Below are 17,989 nucleotides of genomic sequence, written 5' to 3'. Positions count from 1 at the left end.
TGTGGCTATAATCATGGGACTGAGGCTGTCCTTGGCACTGTAGGCATGGTTATTGGTGCATCTTAGCTGAATCTGTTAAAAGGGCACTGTTGCCATCATTATGGGGGCACTGTGGCTGGCTCTGTTATTAGGGGCACTGTGGCTGTCAATATTATGACTATCATTATGTGGGCACTAAAGTAGTCCTTATGGGACAGTGCAGCTGTTTTTGTGGGAGCACTGAGCCTAACTGTTAGGGCACTGCCGCTGTCATTATGGGGGAACTGTGGTATATTCCCAATATTCCACAATGTCTAGAAGTCTCGGGGAAACTCTGGAACATGGCCTAATTGTGTGGGCTTTTTTTTGGCACCATTAATAATTCACAATGAGTGGTCAACGCCATGAGTAGGTACTTTCTCCCCTGATGAGACAAATATTGTTTTGGGCGTGGTCAGAAATTATGGGGCGTGGCTAATGTGTGTGGGGCGGAGCTCATACGTTCAGATTTCCCACTGAGGCTTGAGACCTTCTGTGGGAGATTTATAAAATTTGGTGTCTGATATGCAAATCTTAATGAGAAACAAACTGGAGCTTCAAGATTCAACAAAGTTGCTAGAAGGTGCACGCCACAGAATAAAAAACTGATTTCCGCTAATATTTAGACCAGCTTCCGTCGTATATTATAATAAATACAGAGGACTACAGTTGACCATGCCCCTTCCGCTAAGCTCTTCCTACTTTTTTTTTAAAAGTGGCGAGAGCGGCTGAAATGGCCCAAAAATTGCAAAAGTCCCAGAAATTCTGACTATTGTGCTGTGTGTGACTTTTCTACATGTGAAAACTGAAGTACAAAAGTTAATCAATCCCCCGTCTCCCCCCCCCCCATGATATCTACGACTAAATACACATAGGAGACAGTCATTGCAGAAGTCCTGAAAAATATATTTAGAATTTTATCAAATTTAGAACCTATTTCATAGTACAAGTTTATTACATAATCTGCAGCAAACCAGAAAACACATAATAAAATAATCAAAATGCAGGACCTTCATATAAAATCTGACGTAGATGCAGTCACGTCCTTCGTATGTCAGTGTTCACATTCAGATGGCAGGCACAAGGACAGATCATCATTGTAGCAACTCGATCACATGAAAACTTTCCATACGCTGTAAAAAAATATAGCTTTCCCATCACATAGGAGCTGTACATGTATCATTCATAGTATTCAAACTATTATATACGTATTACCCTGGCATGGCAAGGGCAGATCTAGCAATCCGACCCAAGTATGGGTGAAGTACTTGTGCCCAATAATAGGGTCTCACCTAAATGTCCCTGAGACTTAAAGGGGTATTCCCACTTCAGATGTTTATGGCATATCCACTGTTTCCAGAAGTCCTATGGACTGCAATAGAGACGGGCAGCTCTCCACTTCTCCTATGCGCTGATGGCCTCGGCTTGCATAACGGAGGTCAAGTAATGGGCACCCTAATTTACTAGTTATAGTAACTATTGTTGGATAGGGATGATGGATGGAGAAAATACCCCTCCATACACTTTTAGCTCACACTATAGCGCTTTACCTTTGCTTCTAGACATAAAGGTTTTGGAAGCCATGGACAGGTCCTTCTAGGCGAGAGACTCTGTTATCGTCTCCCCACTCTGGCTCCTGGAGGAGGTACCTGAGCACGGGACTCCCCTCTGACATCCATATACCCTAATGGGGTATATGGACAGGGGTCATCTTTGTGAGTCAATCCCTTTATGTCATACCAGGCTTTAAAAAATAGCCATTTAGTCTGAGAACCCCTAACTTCAAAGTGCTGCCCTATAAAAACAATTATATGTAAACCACTGAAAGGAGTAGTGGCAGTGCCAGGTTTTTTTTAGAATTGTCCCTGCTAACTTTTAACTTCTTCATTGCTACCAACATTTCCCACTTCCTAAGCTCAGGCCTCTTTTGATGTCGTTAGTGACAAAGAGTTAGTGGGCCCAAGTCTTCTTCCTTTACAGGAACCCCTGGAGAGAAGAAGGGAAAAAGTGTTCCGGCAAAGGAACATTCGGACATCTCAAAAATCAACTCGGTGCTATCTGCGTTATAAAAAGCTAAGTGACTACTAGAAACGTCCACAAACACCCCGATTCTCATTGGGAAGGTCATAAGTTTAAGAATTGAGAGGTCACACCCATAGTACACATTGTCTACTTCTTTACGTACCACCCAATACCCATTGTTGATGCTCAGATTATGAGGTCCTTTTAGTTGCACTGTATCTTTCACAATGCCAAGGATCCAGTTGGTTTTATGGCCAACGTCCACCTCCCAGTAATGTTGAGCACTTTGAAACCCAGGTAGTCCTACTACATAAAGCCCTGGTTCAAAGAAGGTGTTGGCGTATCTAGCTTGAGGGAAGGATGTGTATCTCACCTGCTTAAGATCTTGTGATACGAAGAGATTAGGGTTCGCACTGTTGGGGTCAAAGTGAAGCATTTTTACAACTGGTTTTACAATATGCTGTATTCCCCTCCATTCCTGTACCTGGAAAGGTGATAAGTGACTTTTTAGCGTTACATTGAATTTGGACACCTCCTCCAACTGATCGTTGAGTTGCTTTAAATGTTCTTTGGTCATTAATACCATTTCTCCATTTTTCAATTTCACCAGAATATCGGTAATGGTGGTAGAAAAGCCTAACAACGACAGGACTCTGAATTCTAAGTCCTTAATAGATGTTTCTACTGAATCTTCCTGTTTGGCCATACGTGTTTCTTCCTCTTGTACCAGATACTGGTGGAGGTGACGGAAGGTTTCTTTAAGTTTTTCCCTGTGGAGATCTCCCATTAACCGCGTTGTGTGCAATTGTTTCTCATAGTCTTCAAACAGCTTCCATGCTACCTCCTTCAAGTAAATCTGACACTGAGAAACTTGGGACTCTTCATCATCTTGAAGGACAAGGCTTGATGGACGCTGTGGAAAGGGCATAAGTCAAGGTCATATTTTTCTCAACAGATGTTCCATCCAAAATCAAGACACAATCGGGACCTTGATGCGATGAACTATTAAGAGATGACTCAAGTGCGAGGCACTAGAGAGGAGCATAAATTAAAGGGTAGTTCAACTTTAGTTATTTTTGACATCTCGTTGTGACTTTTTTGGAAGATATCATCAGTTAGAATTTCTATCACAGAGCATATACAAAAGCCCCATTAAAATTACCTTTTTAAAATGAAGCTCGCCCGGTTGATCAGCTGTTCTTGCCCAAGGAAACAAAAGCCAGCCAGAAGTTGAGTATTACATGTCAGCCATTCATTTGAGATAGATGGACGACTGATTCGCCAGAGCTCCTCGTGAGTGCCTCTTCTTTTTGGCTTATAGAGGGGATGTTAAGCAGGAACCCACTCTCTTTAACGTCCATATGCCCTAATGAGGCGACCCTTTTAATTTCTACTAAAAGGTGTTTTACTATGAATTTTTTTTTATCACCTATCCGTTCCTCCGCACTGCACGACTGCAGTAAGGTGGAGTTTGAATGGATTGGTGGAACTCCTGCTGCTCTATTCAACGTCTACGAGGCCAATGGAGTCAAATACAGTGCTCGGCTGTTTCCGTCAGCCCCATAGACGTTGGATGGAGCATCATGGTCACCGCTCTGTTTAAGCGCCTCCTCACTTTGTTCATACAGTGAATAGGAATTGGGGGCTCAGGACTCCTGTTCTAGTGAACATGGGAGTTTCAGTGGTGGGGCCCCTAGCAGTCTTGCATTTATCACCTAACCCGTGGATTGGTGTTTCATGTTTCTCATGGGATAACCCCTTTTAAGGCAAAGTTCGTTGCACCCCAGAAAGGATCAAATTCTTATCTATGAAGCAGCTCTTGGAAGGTACAGATTGTCCTTGCGGAAATCCAGCTGGTAGGGGTTTTAGGGGCAATGCTTCTGGGGAAAAGTATGCAAAATAGCTCTCCCATAAGTAAGAAAACTGTCTCTCTAGATCCATCTATAGGTGACTATCTTGTGAGTCAATGTCCAACCCTTTTTATAGAGCCTTGAAAGAGGCTAATAGCCAAACCAGAAACATCCATCTGTAGACAGAACTGTTTGGAGTTGTCGCCATAGGTGTCACTAGAGAGACAGACCGCGATCTTCCTTCTAGAGGAGTGTCAGTAATCATCCACAGTGGGCATAGCTCTACCTACTTGGCCAAATGTTGAGAACCAACTTGGACAGGTTGAGCCTGTCGACAGATTCAGTTTAAACTAACTTTTTAGAAGAAGTCAAGAGCTAAATATTGTGTAAGGTTCCAGTATTTATCCATTCACTGTCCTATATGAACAATGCCACCAATATGCAGTAGCAGGGAAGGTGGTTGACCTATCTAAACAGGTTCAAGTAGTGAAAGCGTTAAACCTATAAGCTGCATATGATACTCAGCAGTGGCATAACTTGAAACTCTTGGGCCCCTATGCAAATCTGAAACCGGTTCCCCCTACCTACCATGTACCATTTATAATACTGCCGTCTTCTTATGTGGCAGAGGGACCTTTGGGCCCCCAAGATGCCGGGGGTGAGACTGCTACCTCTGCACCCCCTATAGCTACACCCATGATATTTAGTAGGTAATACCTTCTCTTCTTCCTTCTGCTGTGGAATATCTCGTTGACCTGTCAGAAGTGATGCAATGCTTGTGTCTTCATTTGTCTTGCTGCATGCTGTGTTTAACTTGTTTTCAGCCTGCAATGTACATAATATTCCGTATTTATAGAAATCCATGTGTGTTATTAAGGATAAATTCTGAATATGCAGCTTACTAATTAATTTCCTTTGTGGACTCTTGATCATTAAAGGGGTGGTCCTCATTTGAAATCCCTTTGTTATTAGGGTTTCTTGATGAGAAACTGTTCACAGGGTGTTCCACTGCAGAATCCCTCAGCGATCAACTGTAATCTATTGGGAGCCTATCAGTAAGTGTACTAATTCCCTGCAGTGCCACCACAGGGGAAAAAAAGAATTACATGATACCTTTTGAAATATATGGGCTGTTTACTTGCTGTATATCCCAAGAGAATCACATTTTGGGAATCTATTGCAATATGTTAGTTTAAAGAGTATCTGCACTTTCAAAAAATGTTTGATATGTCATAGAGACATATTAGACGTTTTGATCGGTGGCGGTCCGGGTGATGAGACTCCCACTGTCGCTGAAACGAAGGTGCAGAAACCCTTTAGTTTAACGCCCTGCACATTTAACTGTGTTTGGTGCTAAATGTTCTATAGGAGTCCGTCTACAGCCTACCGAGGAGCGCAGATCAAAGCTGAAATTGCAGGGAACTTCCCTGAGCGCTTCTGCATCTTCGGTTCAGCGACGGTATGAGAACCAGCACCCTGACCCCACCGATGAAAACTTCTGATTTGATTCTATGGCATATAAAAGGTTTGTTGAAAGTGCAGATAGTCTTTAAGTAAAATCTGTCAATAATAATAATAATGGGTAGTTTTTATTGTATATACATATTCACCCTAACTATAGTCTTCAACATACATTATACAATAATTATGTTTTGGATTGATGTCACACAGTCAATGGACGCAAGTGATATTATAGCTGTTGTATACAGCAGTACGAGCTATAGGGAGTATTTCTAGGTAGAGTGGCTGAGTTGAAGGCCGTGTATCTGCCAGTGAGACATCCCCCCCACCCCCCCTCCAGAATGGGGATATTAGTCTCATGAACCATTATTTTGTACCCAAGTGACAACCATCATGACTTTAGAGCCAGGGATCTCCATGATTAACTTGTTAAAACCTAGCATAACTCTGCTTGGATTTATCTTTGTGTGGAAAGTTGCCAGGTGAGCTATTTAAAACCAGATCTGGTCACCTGCCAAGTCACAGGATACTACAGTGTGACTTTCTATGTGAGACTGGTTCCCACACACACTGTTCAAGGCAGATTACTGAAACTGAATTGTTGTCTAGAAAGTTGTATAACTTCAATTTCAAGATCTCTGCTGGCTGGCATTGAACTGAAACATTCTAGTTTGCATGAGGGTGTTTTAAAATGTATCCAGTCTGGGCAATATTCTGCTTGTGCGGATCCAGACAGTAGAGGCCCTGATTCAAGAACAGAATATGGGCCCCTTGCTTATGGATGGCTCCGCACAGAATACTCCCCTTCTATACAACCGTAATTGTGACTTAAAAAATGAATTGGCTCCGTCCCTTACATGCAATCTAATAGACAGTAGGGGTTGCTGCTGGCTGCTTTTAAGGGAGCAGTGGGCCCCCTATTTACTGGGCCCCTGTGGAACTGCATAGGTCGCACATAGGGTATGTCCTCCCTTGCCTCTGTAAATTAAACACTTCCGCATAAGTCCCGTTCCTGGTTTGGACTCTGGTCTGGCAACTCTTACCTATACTGATACATTGTAACAGACAGTAGGACTAGCTCTGTATGGGGTTTTTAGCCTCTGTACATCCCTATAGGCTGCTATATGAATAAGACTCTAGACAAACAGAACACCAGAAGTCCTGGAACCAACCAAACCGCAAGAGCGGAGCTTGTTCTCCTTGTAGGATGCAGTGATTTATAGTGGGGACAGGTCTGCATGTGCCTGGTCACTTTCCTAAAGTAGGCTTGGATACAACACACTATGTATAATTCGATCAAAAGAATGATGACAACAGCAGGAGATGAATGTGTTGATTTTGTTGCAGGCAGTGACCCGGCCATTTATGATATTATTTTGGTGAGTACGGGTGCTATAAAGTATCTATGTGGGGGAGGTAGAGAATGAACCTGTCTGCTTGTGTGATTATGTTACTGGGAGCCAGATAAGTCTGTTGAGGCCCCTGGACAAATGCGCGTGTGAGGGGAATACCTTTTTTTTTTTTTTTGGGAAAGAGGGAAGTCAAGCATAATACTACCGTAACACTGCCCCAATTGTACCTAAAGAATACAACCAATCAGTGCCAAATAACAGTACCATACAGCACCCATACAGTGGATAGTGCAATACAGAGAACACATTAAACAGTGCTTATGATGACTTCTATGTAGTGTGCAAATAATAACCCTATACGGCTCCAAAATAATAACCGTTCTAGCTCACTTACGTTTAGATTATGGTTGGGACAGCACGGTGGAGGCCCCTGGGGCATTTGCCCCATTTATCAATGCCCTGATCCGGCCCTTATCGGAGCAGTGTTTATTCAGTTGACATCAATTATCACAACAGCGGGAGATGTGTGCTGATCTTGTGGGAGGCAGTGACCTGTTTATTCATATGAGTAAACTATAGGTTAATTATCTCTGACTAAATGTAAAATTGTGGTATGACAGGAGTTGCCAACAGCGGGTTAGAGATGTGAGGATGTTGCTAAACTGATAAACAACCCCAACCAACGAACCAAACAAACATAATCTGGAACAAACTTCATACTACTTCAATTTTTTATTTTATTTTTTTCAGAGCTTTTTTTTTATTCTGTCTTGTGTTTTCTCTTTTAATAAGTGACCCATACAGGATATGAAACTATGGGGTACAGAATAATTCATTCAGGGTGTACTCACTAAGACTGTCCAGGTAAACTGGAACTTGAAATAGGACACTGCCCATCCCTCATTGTTGTCATAGCTGAGTTACAGTACAAAGGTCTGAGCAACCAGGAGTGGCTCATACCATATGTGAAGTTACCTTCAGTACAGAGATACAACATAATGTCTTTGTGGGATTCTTATTACTTCCATATGGCAGGGAGTTTAAAGGGGCTCTCCGAGATTATATCAATATGAGTAAATGAGATTGTACGAAGAAAAATCGTAATAATTATGTCCCTAAAATCCACTTTTTGGGTCTACAACTCTCTGGGAACACCCTTTGTTTTCTTTTGCTCCCTGCAGTATCGATTGGCCATGTCTGTTATCACATAGCCCTAAACATATCCACACAGAAGAGATACGACCAATCGATCCCAAAGGGAGTGCAGCTAAACAGTCTGTTTCTTCTGTAAATTCAGCCCCCAAGGCTGGCATTAATGGACAGAATCATATCCCAGCATATACTAGAGGGAACACTGCACATGTTCTGCTGTTTTCTCTTTGTTTATTAGAGGCACTATATTGCATTTAAAAAATTAATTAGTCTGATCGTTTCATAACTACTATATGGATAGTTTTCTGTCCGAAATGCGTCAGCGGTTTCCTATGAGATCTAGTTTTTTTGCATACTACAAGGAGAGGAAGTTCTGAACAATTTTTCATTTATCTTGGTCCTTTATGTGCAAACAAATTGGTTCACACCTCTAGTAGTAAATATTGAATGTGAATGATCAGTAATCATAATCTAAATGTGTTATGGCACAATCATCTGAGACAACTGAGATGAAATAGCCTTTACCATAACACTAGGCGGTTTCCTTAAATCTCATTCATTTCCATTGAGAGTGACAACACGTGCAGTCCCCTCTTCTCTAAGAAATAGGAACGGAACCCTCTAATTGTTGAAATCTGACCCTCCAATTAGACATGTCTGAGTGATAAAATAATCGGAATTATAGATTTGGGCTGGAATTAAATAGTGCCCCTAGTGGTGAACTGTCTTTATAAACAGTAGACCACTTGATTTAGCATCATTTTTGAACAATCAAATGGCTCTTAACAAAACTTTTATTAGTATTGAAAATATGCAATGTCTTAAGTGCATGTTATTGATGGTCCTTCCAGTCAATTGAGAATATCATCAACTGGTGAGGAGCTAATTTTAGTTTGACCATCAAGAGCTGCAAGAATACAGCAAAACAAGCTGGGCAGTATTTTTATGACTTGCCCCTAAGTTATTATATAACATGTTGCTAGTAGGCAAATTGCTAGCAGTGATTATTAAAGGGGTTGTTGCATCAAGACGATCCTTGTCCATAGTCCTTATTCGGTATAAACGTAGAATTACATTATAAAGTTCTAGTTTCCTGCAGCTACCACTAGGGGGAGCTTTCGGATCTTATTGCATACTGGATTATTATGGAGTTCAATGTATTAACAGTATACAAGAAACTCATAAACTCCCCCTAGTGGTATTTGCATACATGCAGCCTAAATTGAATCATATATTTGGAGCTCTGTATCTGCAAATGGAACTCTATTAAGATGTAGAAGCGGAGAAATTTATATATATTTAGATTGCGGTTGATTAAATTCCCTGTATCGATAGAGAAAGTCCAGAGCAAGAAAAAATATTTTATTGCTTCGTTGCACATCATGGGAACAAATATTTGAAAGCAGAGATGTGTTTTATAATTAGGGGTTTGTGGTCATCTAATTCGTCCTATCCATAAGAAGGTGCAATTCTGGTTGTTGAGGGCTGACCAATCTGAATCTCATCCAATTTTATTTCTAATATGTGAAGTGTTTTCCATGTCCGTATCCACCTGTGGCCAATCTTAGGCAATGATCTGTAAATCTCCGGAAATATACTGGGCATATTAGGGAACCCACACTTTTTTTTTTTTTTTTCCTACACACATATAGTTAGTGGGCACCAGTCGTCGTCTATCATAGGAATTCCAGGGCAAAAAAATGGAAGCAATGTCTCCTTACCCACACATAGAGACAGTTCATGAATGACCGCTGTGGAGCTGGCATCATAAAAGACCAGGTGACTTCTAAATAGATCCAAACAGACTCCAATCCTTATAGGAGATAAGTTATATTTTAGCCTCTCGCAAGTTTTCCCGATGCCATAATACACATTGCCTCCTTGCTTACGTAGAACCCAATAGCCATTTGATGAATTCAACTCCCATAATCCCTTGCGTTCCACCGATTCCTTCACAACACCTATGATCCAGTTACTTTTACTGCCCACATTTATTTCCCAGTAGTGCCGACCGGACTTAAATCCCGGTTTCCCCAAAACATATAACCCTGGCTCGAAATATCTTGAGTTTGCTTTTATCATTTGGGGAGTTGGCTCGAATCTTATTTGCTTGAAGTCTGGGGATAAGACAAGATTCGGATGAGCACTTTGTGGATCAAACTGTATCTGTTCTGGTACTGGTTTCACCATATGCATCATCTGTTTGGAGATTCGGAGCTGTATAGGAGGCTCACCTAGATCTAGTTCCTTCTCCGGCCCTTCCAGTGCCTTTAACTTCGCTTCAAGGTCACTTAGTTGGTTCTTTGATTTTGTGCCTTGAAGTTGCTCCATAAGACGCACCAGTTGTAAGGTTTTCTCCTCCAACCTTTGCATGGCTTGGTCTTCCTGTTTCTTACTCTCAGTCACCCTCATCTCTTCCTCTATTTCCAGTAAGTGATGACAGTCACGGTAGATTTTACCGAGATTTAACCGGTATAGTTCATGATTCTTTTGCGTCAGGGTAATTTTATTGTGAATGTTACTGACTATTTGCCATGACACCAGCTGCATATGGGAAAGATGGATTCTAATATCACTGATCGATAACTTGGGTACCTCTGCTGTTGGCAGCATGACGTCATCTTTGACCTTTGTTGGGTTAACAAGTGCATCACTCATGTTGGTCTACACAGAGAGGGACGACAATATCCTGTTAGGAACCTTGATTTTATTGTAATTCCGTGATGCAATATTACAAGCAACTTGCGGTTTCATCTATTCTTCACTATGCATTGGTTAAAAAGACCCTATACAGGTCCATTTTAATACATTTTTACAACTTATGAAGAATATCAATGTATATTGGAGCAGTTTAAGACCAACTTGATGTGTCATGGGGCTCAGAGCCTTCTAGCATCTGCCAGTGAGTTCTCATTGTCTATATATTGGATTTTTCCAGACTCTTTGGATCTTGATCTACATATCCATACACCATTTGATAGTTACCATTCATGTTGAGATGTGTATTGGACTATATAAGTTATTTTGGACTCATGCAGTTTATAAGCATTAGATTTAATACAAGCGTTATAAGGTAAACTTTAAATTTCAGCCAAAAATTAAAACTGTACGGTTCTCCTTAACTCTTATGTGCAGTAACTGTGTTTAGTCTCTTTGTACTGAAGACCTTTCCTGCCTTAAAGGGGTATTCTCATCAAACAAAGTGATAGCATATCCTAGTGATATGCCAACTCTTCGCGATTGATGGTGGTCTGACTGCTGGGACCCTCACCGGTCCTTTGATTTAAGGGGCCACAGTGCTGACGTAGCACCTCTTCACTGTTTTTCACTGCACCGTACCACTCCTGACGTGAATGGGGCCGTGCTGCAGTTCCCTGAACAGCCAGGAGCTCTGCATTTCAAGGAGTAACTTAAAAGGGTCCCTTATATTTTTAGTATCAGTGGATGTCCCAGCAGTCAAACCCCCACCGATCGAAAAATAATGGCATATCTATTATTGCAATGTGCCATTACGTTGTGTGATGAGAATAACCGTTTGACAGCAGGAAGTAGCTGTCTGACCGTTTATCTTTATCATCCATTTAAACTCTCTATGGGGGCTGATTCTTCTGTCATCTGGTCACACAGATGGTGCACCCCAGGTGTCACTGGCCATTACTGTGAAGTAACCCACCCCCCTTTCATCCATCTAACTGTGTAGAGACATGCTTGACTAATCTCTACCTGTAAAGTGGGAAACGTGATCTGGTATCATAAACTAAATGTGTATATATAAATCAGTGATTTGTCGGACAGATCAATCTTCAATATTATCCTTCTAATGTACAAAATGTTTTTATACAGAAGTTGAGAAACAAGGAATGTGTAGTTCAATGGTGGGATCAGTGAGGGAGGAGGTAGCTAGCTTTTCCAATCATTAGAAATTAATATAGCTGGCAGCCTTGGGCATGGCTGTATGCAAATGAAAGCTAAAACTTGGGAGAGACAAACCCTCAACAGTTTGGACCTGGAAATGTGTTTTTGATCATTTGCTTCCCTGGTTATTTAACAGGTACTGGACTTGCAGATGTTTAGGATTATCAGACCGACATAAAGAAGGAAGGCTCCACGAAAACTACTTTGTGGTCCTAATATCCTGAAGGAAGGCATGATGATAACCCTGTTGACCTCTCTATCCATGGAAAGGTGTATTCAAAGTCTTACCATATAGATATATACATAAATATAATACAGCAGGAGAAATATATATGCAACAAAAACCACTGTACAGTCTGTTGTAAAATGAGCAATTAAAAAACTAGTACCTCGTGATCCTGCTCTGGAGCGTCGGGATGAGTGACCTCTGTAGAGTCCATTGTGCTACACTTTAGGTTTCCTTCAATATCTGAAAACAATATAGAATATGCCATATAAAATATACAATTCTACATAGAGAGAGCACTGACTGACGTAAATCTCCTTGTCTATTGAGAGTCTGAAATTGGAAGCTCAGGCTGCTTCTCTTTTATGTTCTATACTGCAGCTCTACTTGTTCAGATTGGCTGTTGTGTACAATCACAAGCCCACCTCACTATCAGTCAGACAGTAAATGGAGATAGAAAAACAAGATTATCAGGTACATGTAGTGTATACTGAGGGAAATGAGCCTCAAAAAAGTTAACTAACGCATATAGATACAGCTAAGGGATTTCTTTACATTTGAATACAAGACGCCGATTGCATTTCTTAAGTAAGATTTAAGGCCTTTTTACACCGGCCGATAATCGGCCGGGGCAGCGAGCGCCGATTAACGTGACATCATTGATCGTTTGCGCCTGTCACATGGAGCTATGGATACGGACGAGCGGTCTTTACTACGATCGCTCGTCCCCATACGTTATCATATCGGTAGCGCGTCGCCCTGTTTACACCGGGAGATGTGCAGCCGACAACGATATTTGTTTTTTAAAACGATACGACCAGCAGATTATCAAGCGTTTGCTCGTTCATCTGCTGACCACTGCCCTGTTTCTAAGAACGCTCGTCTGCCTGATAATCATCCAGTGTAAAACCCCCTTTACCCGCTGATATAGGACATACCACTTCATATCCAGGTGCTGTTTGTTTTCTTTCTTCTAGCATATAAAGCCACGGTGGCAGCTGCACATAGGAAGGAGTTCCCGGCCGCCTCCAGCTGACTATATGCTAATCTCTTACTCTGCCCTCCAATACAGTTTCACTTTCATGAAGTTGCTGTTTGCTGAGTTTCGTTTCTGACTTGCTGCTCAGAGGTCTAATCAGGGGTTGAGGGCGGCCTGCTGTAGCTCGACCATCCACACAGGGGTGTAGCTAAAGGCTCATGAACCCCGATGCAAGAGTTTCTATGCCCCCCCCCCCCAAGTTCTCTTCATGGCCGCCGGCCTTCAAGTGACCCATTGATGCAGCACTAGCAGCCAGGGGTGTTGCAAAGGTCTTAAGACATCAGGGGCAATAGCCCAAAGACATATGCCACCCCCCCCCCCCAAAAAAAATATATTAAAAAAATTATATATATATATATATATATATATATATATATATATATATATATATATATATATATAAAAATAGGATTAGATACAGGGCCCAGCAGACCGTATCAGGCATGGTAGGCTTAGATACAGGGTCCAGCAGACCATATTACACATGATCGGACTAGATACAGGGTCCAGCAGACCATATTACACATGATCGGACTAGATACAGGGTCCAGCAGACCATATTACACATGATGGGCTTAGATACAGGGCCCAGCAGAGACTAACACACATTTCGCTTAGATACAGGGCCCTGAAGACCGTATCATGCATGTCAGGCTTAGATACAGGGCCCAGCAGACCGTATTCTTATACTCACCCTCTTCGCTCCTGAATCAGGTTTTCTACATCTCCCGGGGCAGTGCGGGTCCTGATGCCATTTAGTGGCACTGCCTTGTGCGCGGCGTACATAACGGGACGCTGAAAGTCGTCCGGATTTAGCACTGCGCCCGAACCAGACTCCGGAGCAAGGTGGTTAAGTACATGGTTACTATAGTTACAGGGGCTTGTATACTACATAGGCCCCAGTTACTACAGCAACGGTGGATAGACGTGGTGTGGGTGGCATGCAAGGGGCAATTGTGACTGCTGCAACCCCTCTTGCTACGCCACTGAACATAGTGCAGGACTCAGGGATATAGGACTATCGTCACTTCCTGCAGGTGAAACACTATATCATAGGGAGGATGCTGAGAGATCTTCACGGGAGACGAAGCTGGATCTTGGTATAAAAAGCAGAACCTATTCTTATATGGGTGGCTTTACATAGCATTTTTAGGAACGTCGTCACGTTTTTTGTAGCGTTTTTCCTGCTCCTTTTTTTTTTTTTTTTGGGCAAAAAATGATGTGGCCAGATGGTAGCGGGAAGTCGATGCTGAAATATAAAACTCCCTACAAACATTGCGTTTGATTGTGTCATTTTTTCGTTTTTGTCTTGCATCTTTTGGCTCGGCTGCGTTTTTTGTTTTTTTTCTTCCTTTCAAATTGCAGCAAGGGTTTTTTTTTTTTGCGTTTTTTCAGGCAGTTAGTGGCGTTTTCTTGCATAGCTCTCAGGTTTTTCCATGTCAATTTAGTTTTTGTCTTTTCAGAATAAGCGGAATCTTTTTGCATTACATGATCTTTTAATTGCATGATCGGCAATGTAAAAAGGTGCGTATTTTAGCCGTTTTTTTTTTTTTCGTTTTTTTTTTTTATGCCCAAGAAAAGCTACACAAAATGTGTATGACGGAGGCGGGTATGTTCCCACAGGCAGGATATTCTGCTGAATTTCCGCCACGAATTCTGCGTAGAAATTCTCCAGCGTTTACAGTAGCAGCAAAGTGGATACGATTTCTGCAAGTCTCGGCCACGTGCTGTGGAAAAAAACCGCAGAATAGCTGTATGGAAAGTGTTCTGCAGGGTGGTTTTCTTATCTGTTTCTTATGTGTTGCCCATAGACTTGAATGGGGAGAATAAGTTTTGTTGCAGTTTGTACAGAGTTTCCGCAGCGGAAACGCTGTGAATCCGCAGGTGTACAAAGTTTCTATAATCAAAGCTTCACACTAAATCAGCAAATAAAACCACTGCGAAAAAATCTGTAATGATTTCCGCAGCTACATTGTTTTTCCGGAGCAATATGCGCAGCAACACACACTATTTGCTGCAGATTTCTGTGACTGATTTACCAGCATTTTTTTTTTTCTGTTCCGCTGCAGTCATCACATAGACTAGCTGCATTTGCGCCCAGATTATATACATAAGGTCGCGAGTCTTGTGAAAATTGAGAAGCCTACGGTATTAAAAGACCAGATCTATTAGCCTGGGAAAGCTGCAGGAGCCATGATATTACAAATGAATTGCCTATATAATGATGTAATGCATAGTTCTCCAGTGCAGGATCTGCTCTTGCTAATGGAGAGGGGTCATGAGAAGGGACTGCTTTATATTTGGTTCCTGGTGGCTTGTAACAAGGTTGAGTTGTGGTATTTTTTAGATGCTTTACAGAAGTAATATTTGGGTACTTTATGGCACTAATATGTGGGCATTGTACAGCACAATCATTTGTGTGTAGTATTATTCTAGTATTTGGGTGGTATTATGTTACACTAAATATCCCTTCTTGTAAAAGAAAAAATAATTACTAGGGACCTCCACGCATATTGGTTCTTTTGCAAACCTTAATCCAGCCCTAAGTGCGCATCACTCGGTCGTAGCTTGCCCCACGCTTGGCTTGCTACAGTGCCCCACAATATTCTATAAGTGCCAGACAGTTTACTTATCCCTTCCACACTCCATAGCATACTGGATGAATTTCTATAGATTAGGCTTCGTTCACATCTGCGTCAGGGCTCCGTTCGGTCGGAGCTTTCCTTCCGAACGGGGCCCTGACACACATACGGAAACTATAGGCTTCTGTTTCCATCACACTTGATTTCAATAGTGACGGATCCGGTGGCAATGGTCTCCGTTGTGTCTGTCTCCGTTGTGCAAGGGTTCTGTCGTTTTTGACGGAATCAATAGCGTAGTCAACAAATTCTATATTCCGTATGCAGCCATAAATCTCAAAATGTTTGATGGAAATTTTCATACAGCACAACAGCGACATCTTGTGGTCATTTAGTGTTAGGCACTGTTGACATGCTTTACATAGTCAGACGTATGTCTGTGTACAGGGAGAGGTTATTTTGTGAGCAATGAGATGCACTGTTTTTTTTTTGTTTTTTTTAAACTGTTCTTTTTATACATAAATCCCACATGGATATATTCTGAAAGCATTTATTATAATATGATTTGTACAAAAAATATGTTTCCATAGTTCAGAGCTCTTTACAAAATGACCAATGTAATAACTGGACTAAACCGAGGCTTAGCTTGAAGCTCCTGGACCCCAACACTGACATTTAAAATACTGATGACTTTTGTGGCCGGGGGATCTTTGGGTCCCCTTAGCCACCAGGATCTGGGTGTGACTACTATCTCTGCACCCTCTATATCTACACCCCTGCTCAGAAACATGGGAAGGGATAAGGAATATACTAGTGGTAGCACAACAAGAGAGGTGGCTGTGAAGGGGGTAAATATGGTTGGATGACGGTGGTGCCACCGCCTGCTTAGCATCAAGGAGTGGGCAAAGTCATTTGGTAGAATGGAGGATGATGGTGATGGGCAAGACTTGGTTTGACTGCTGATAATGGCAAAAAAAAAGGGCTAGGTTCTCCAGCACCCTGGGCAAAGCTTCAGTTTGGCACCCCCCCCCTCTTTCCCGACCTCTCCTTCCCCCTCACCATGTTTGTTTTCTCTACCAATCAATGAGGTCATTTTTTTCCCACATTTTTTTGTGTAACTCGAGCATAAAACTATTTGTACATTTTATAAGCCATATAGTTCTATATACAACTTCAGAACCAAGCTCAGTACATAAATACAGCACCAGAACAAAGCTCAGTACATAAATACAGCACCAGAATAAAGCTCAGTACATAAATACAGCACCAGAACAAAGCTCGGTACATAAATACAGCACCAGAACAAAGCTCAGTACATAAATACAGCACCAGAACCAAGCTCATACATATATATACTCCCCTTAATCCCATTCCCGCGCTATCCGGTGGCAATGCAGACCTGCTCTCTTCTGAGCAGGTCTGTTGGGGTTGAACGACGCAAGCAGCGCGATAACGGCATCGCACCGCTTGCTTCTATGAAAGGAGCTGATAGGAAGTGCAGAATGACTTGCCCTGTCAATCAGCGCCCTTCAACGACACAAGCGGTGCAAAGAAGTAATCGCGCCACTTGCATCGTTGAAAGACGCAGGTACAATTAAAGTGCAGAAGGGGGTGGCGGCAGCTGGTTTCAATGGCGCTGCTGCCCCCTTAGTGAGGCAGCAGGCTGCAGTCATGGATGGTGCGGCCCTGGCCCCCCCACACCTTCCCTCTTAGTTGCACCCGGGGCACATGCTCCGCCTGCCCCCCATAGCTACGTCCCTGCGCAAGGACACACCTACTTGTAGACCACCAGCCATCATTGCAGGAGATTTTCGCCCCATAAACAATAGTACGACTCCTGCTGCTGTTTGTAGTGCATCTTTCTCATCCTCAATGATAATCTCTGGTTCAGTCAAGCTGAAAGACTCTACTGCCACATATCGTATAATCTATAAATGCTGTATGCGTGCTTTGGTCCGGTACATTGCAAAATGTTCTGGCAGTCAGGGATCTTGAAATTAGGATGGTTAAGAATATATCTTTCTTGATGTGACTAACACAAATAATAGAATAATCTGCTGGGTTCATGTTCCCTGGCCTTCAGGCCAGCTGGCAATCTGATACCCGCCTGACGTAATTACTTGGTTTGTGTCTTGAGGCTTCGGAAAGTCTAACCTAGGTATTGGTAAAGTTTAGCTGGTCGTTTTGGACTTGAAAGAATTTATCTTCTTTGGTATAATAGTTGCACGTATATGTATAGGTCTTGGTGACGTCCAAGGTCTGTTGGAGATCTTGATTCAAAACAATCACTTTTACGTGCAACTGGCAAGAGTTATGAGTCTTCGATTTTTCTTTCAAGTCAGTGGAAATGCACAACCATTTCACTATTAATGACC

General features: G+C 42.1%; 1 protein-coding gene across 2 annotated transcripts; it reads right to left on the bottom strand.

Annotated features, from left to right (window-relative positions):
* Positions 1–956: 956 nt before the first annotated feature.
* Positions 957–13,187, bottom strand: LOC142665907 (zinc-binding protein A33-like). 2 transcript variants are annotated; one of them, XM_075845716.1, is made up of 4 exons: positions 12,935–13,187; positions 12,160–12,239; positions 4,608–4,715; positions 957–2,953 (listed from the first exon to the last, which is right to left on the bottom strand). In XM_075845716.1, exons 2-4 carry the CDS (start codon positions 12,208–12,210, stop codon positions 1,955–1,957), a joined length of 1,158 nt encoding a protein of 385 aa, XP_075701831.1. In that variant the 5' UTR covers positions 12,211–12,239; positions 12,935–13,187; the 3' UTR covers positions 957–1,954. The 2 variants fall into 2 exon arrangements, with proteins under 2 accessions (XP_075701831.1, XP_075701832.1); XM_075845717.1 differs by lacking the exons at positions 957–2,953; positions 4,608–4,715 and adding an exon at positions 9,228–10,519.
* Positions 13,188–17,989: the final 4,802 nt, after the last annotated feature.

Source organism: Rhinoderma darwinii, chromosome 13 (assembly GCF_050947455.1).
Source record: "Rhinoderma darwinii isolate aRhiDar2 chromosome 13, aRhiDar2.hap1, whole genome shotgun sequence".
NCBI classification, from domain to species: Eukaryota; Metazoa; Chordata; class Amphibia; order Anura; family Rhinodermatidae; genus Rhinoderma; species Rhinoderma darwinii.
Note: the sequence above shows the minus strand (reverse complement) of the source record. Positions and strands in the feature narration are given on the sequence as shown.

Coding starts and splice junctions, on each gene's coding strand:
- LOC142665907 (XM_075845716.1), bottom strand. CDS start 12,210: ATGGACTCTACAGAGGTCACTCATCCCGACGCTCCAGAGCAGGATCAC. Junction 4,716..12,159: donor CTCCAGAGCAGGATCACGAG/GTACTAGTTTTT, acceptor TGTACATTGCAG/GCTGAAAACAAGTTAAACAC. Junction 2,954..4,607: donor AGCAGAAGGAAGAAGAGAAG/GTATTACCTACT, acceptor CCCTTTCCACAG/CGTCCATCAAGCCTTGTCCT.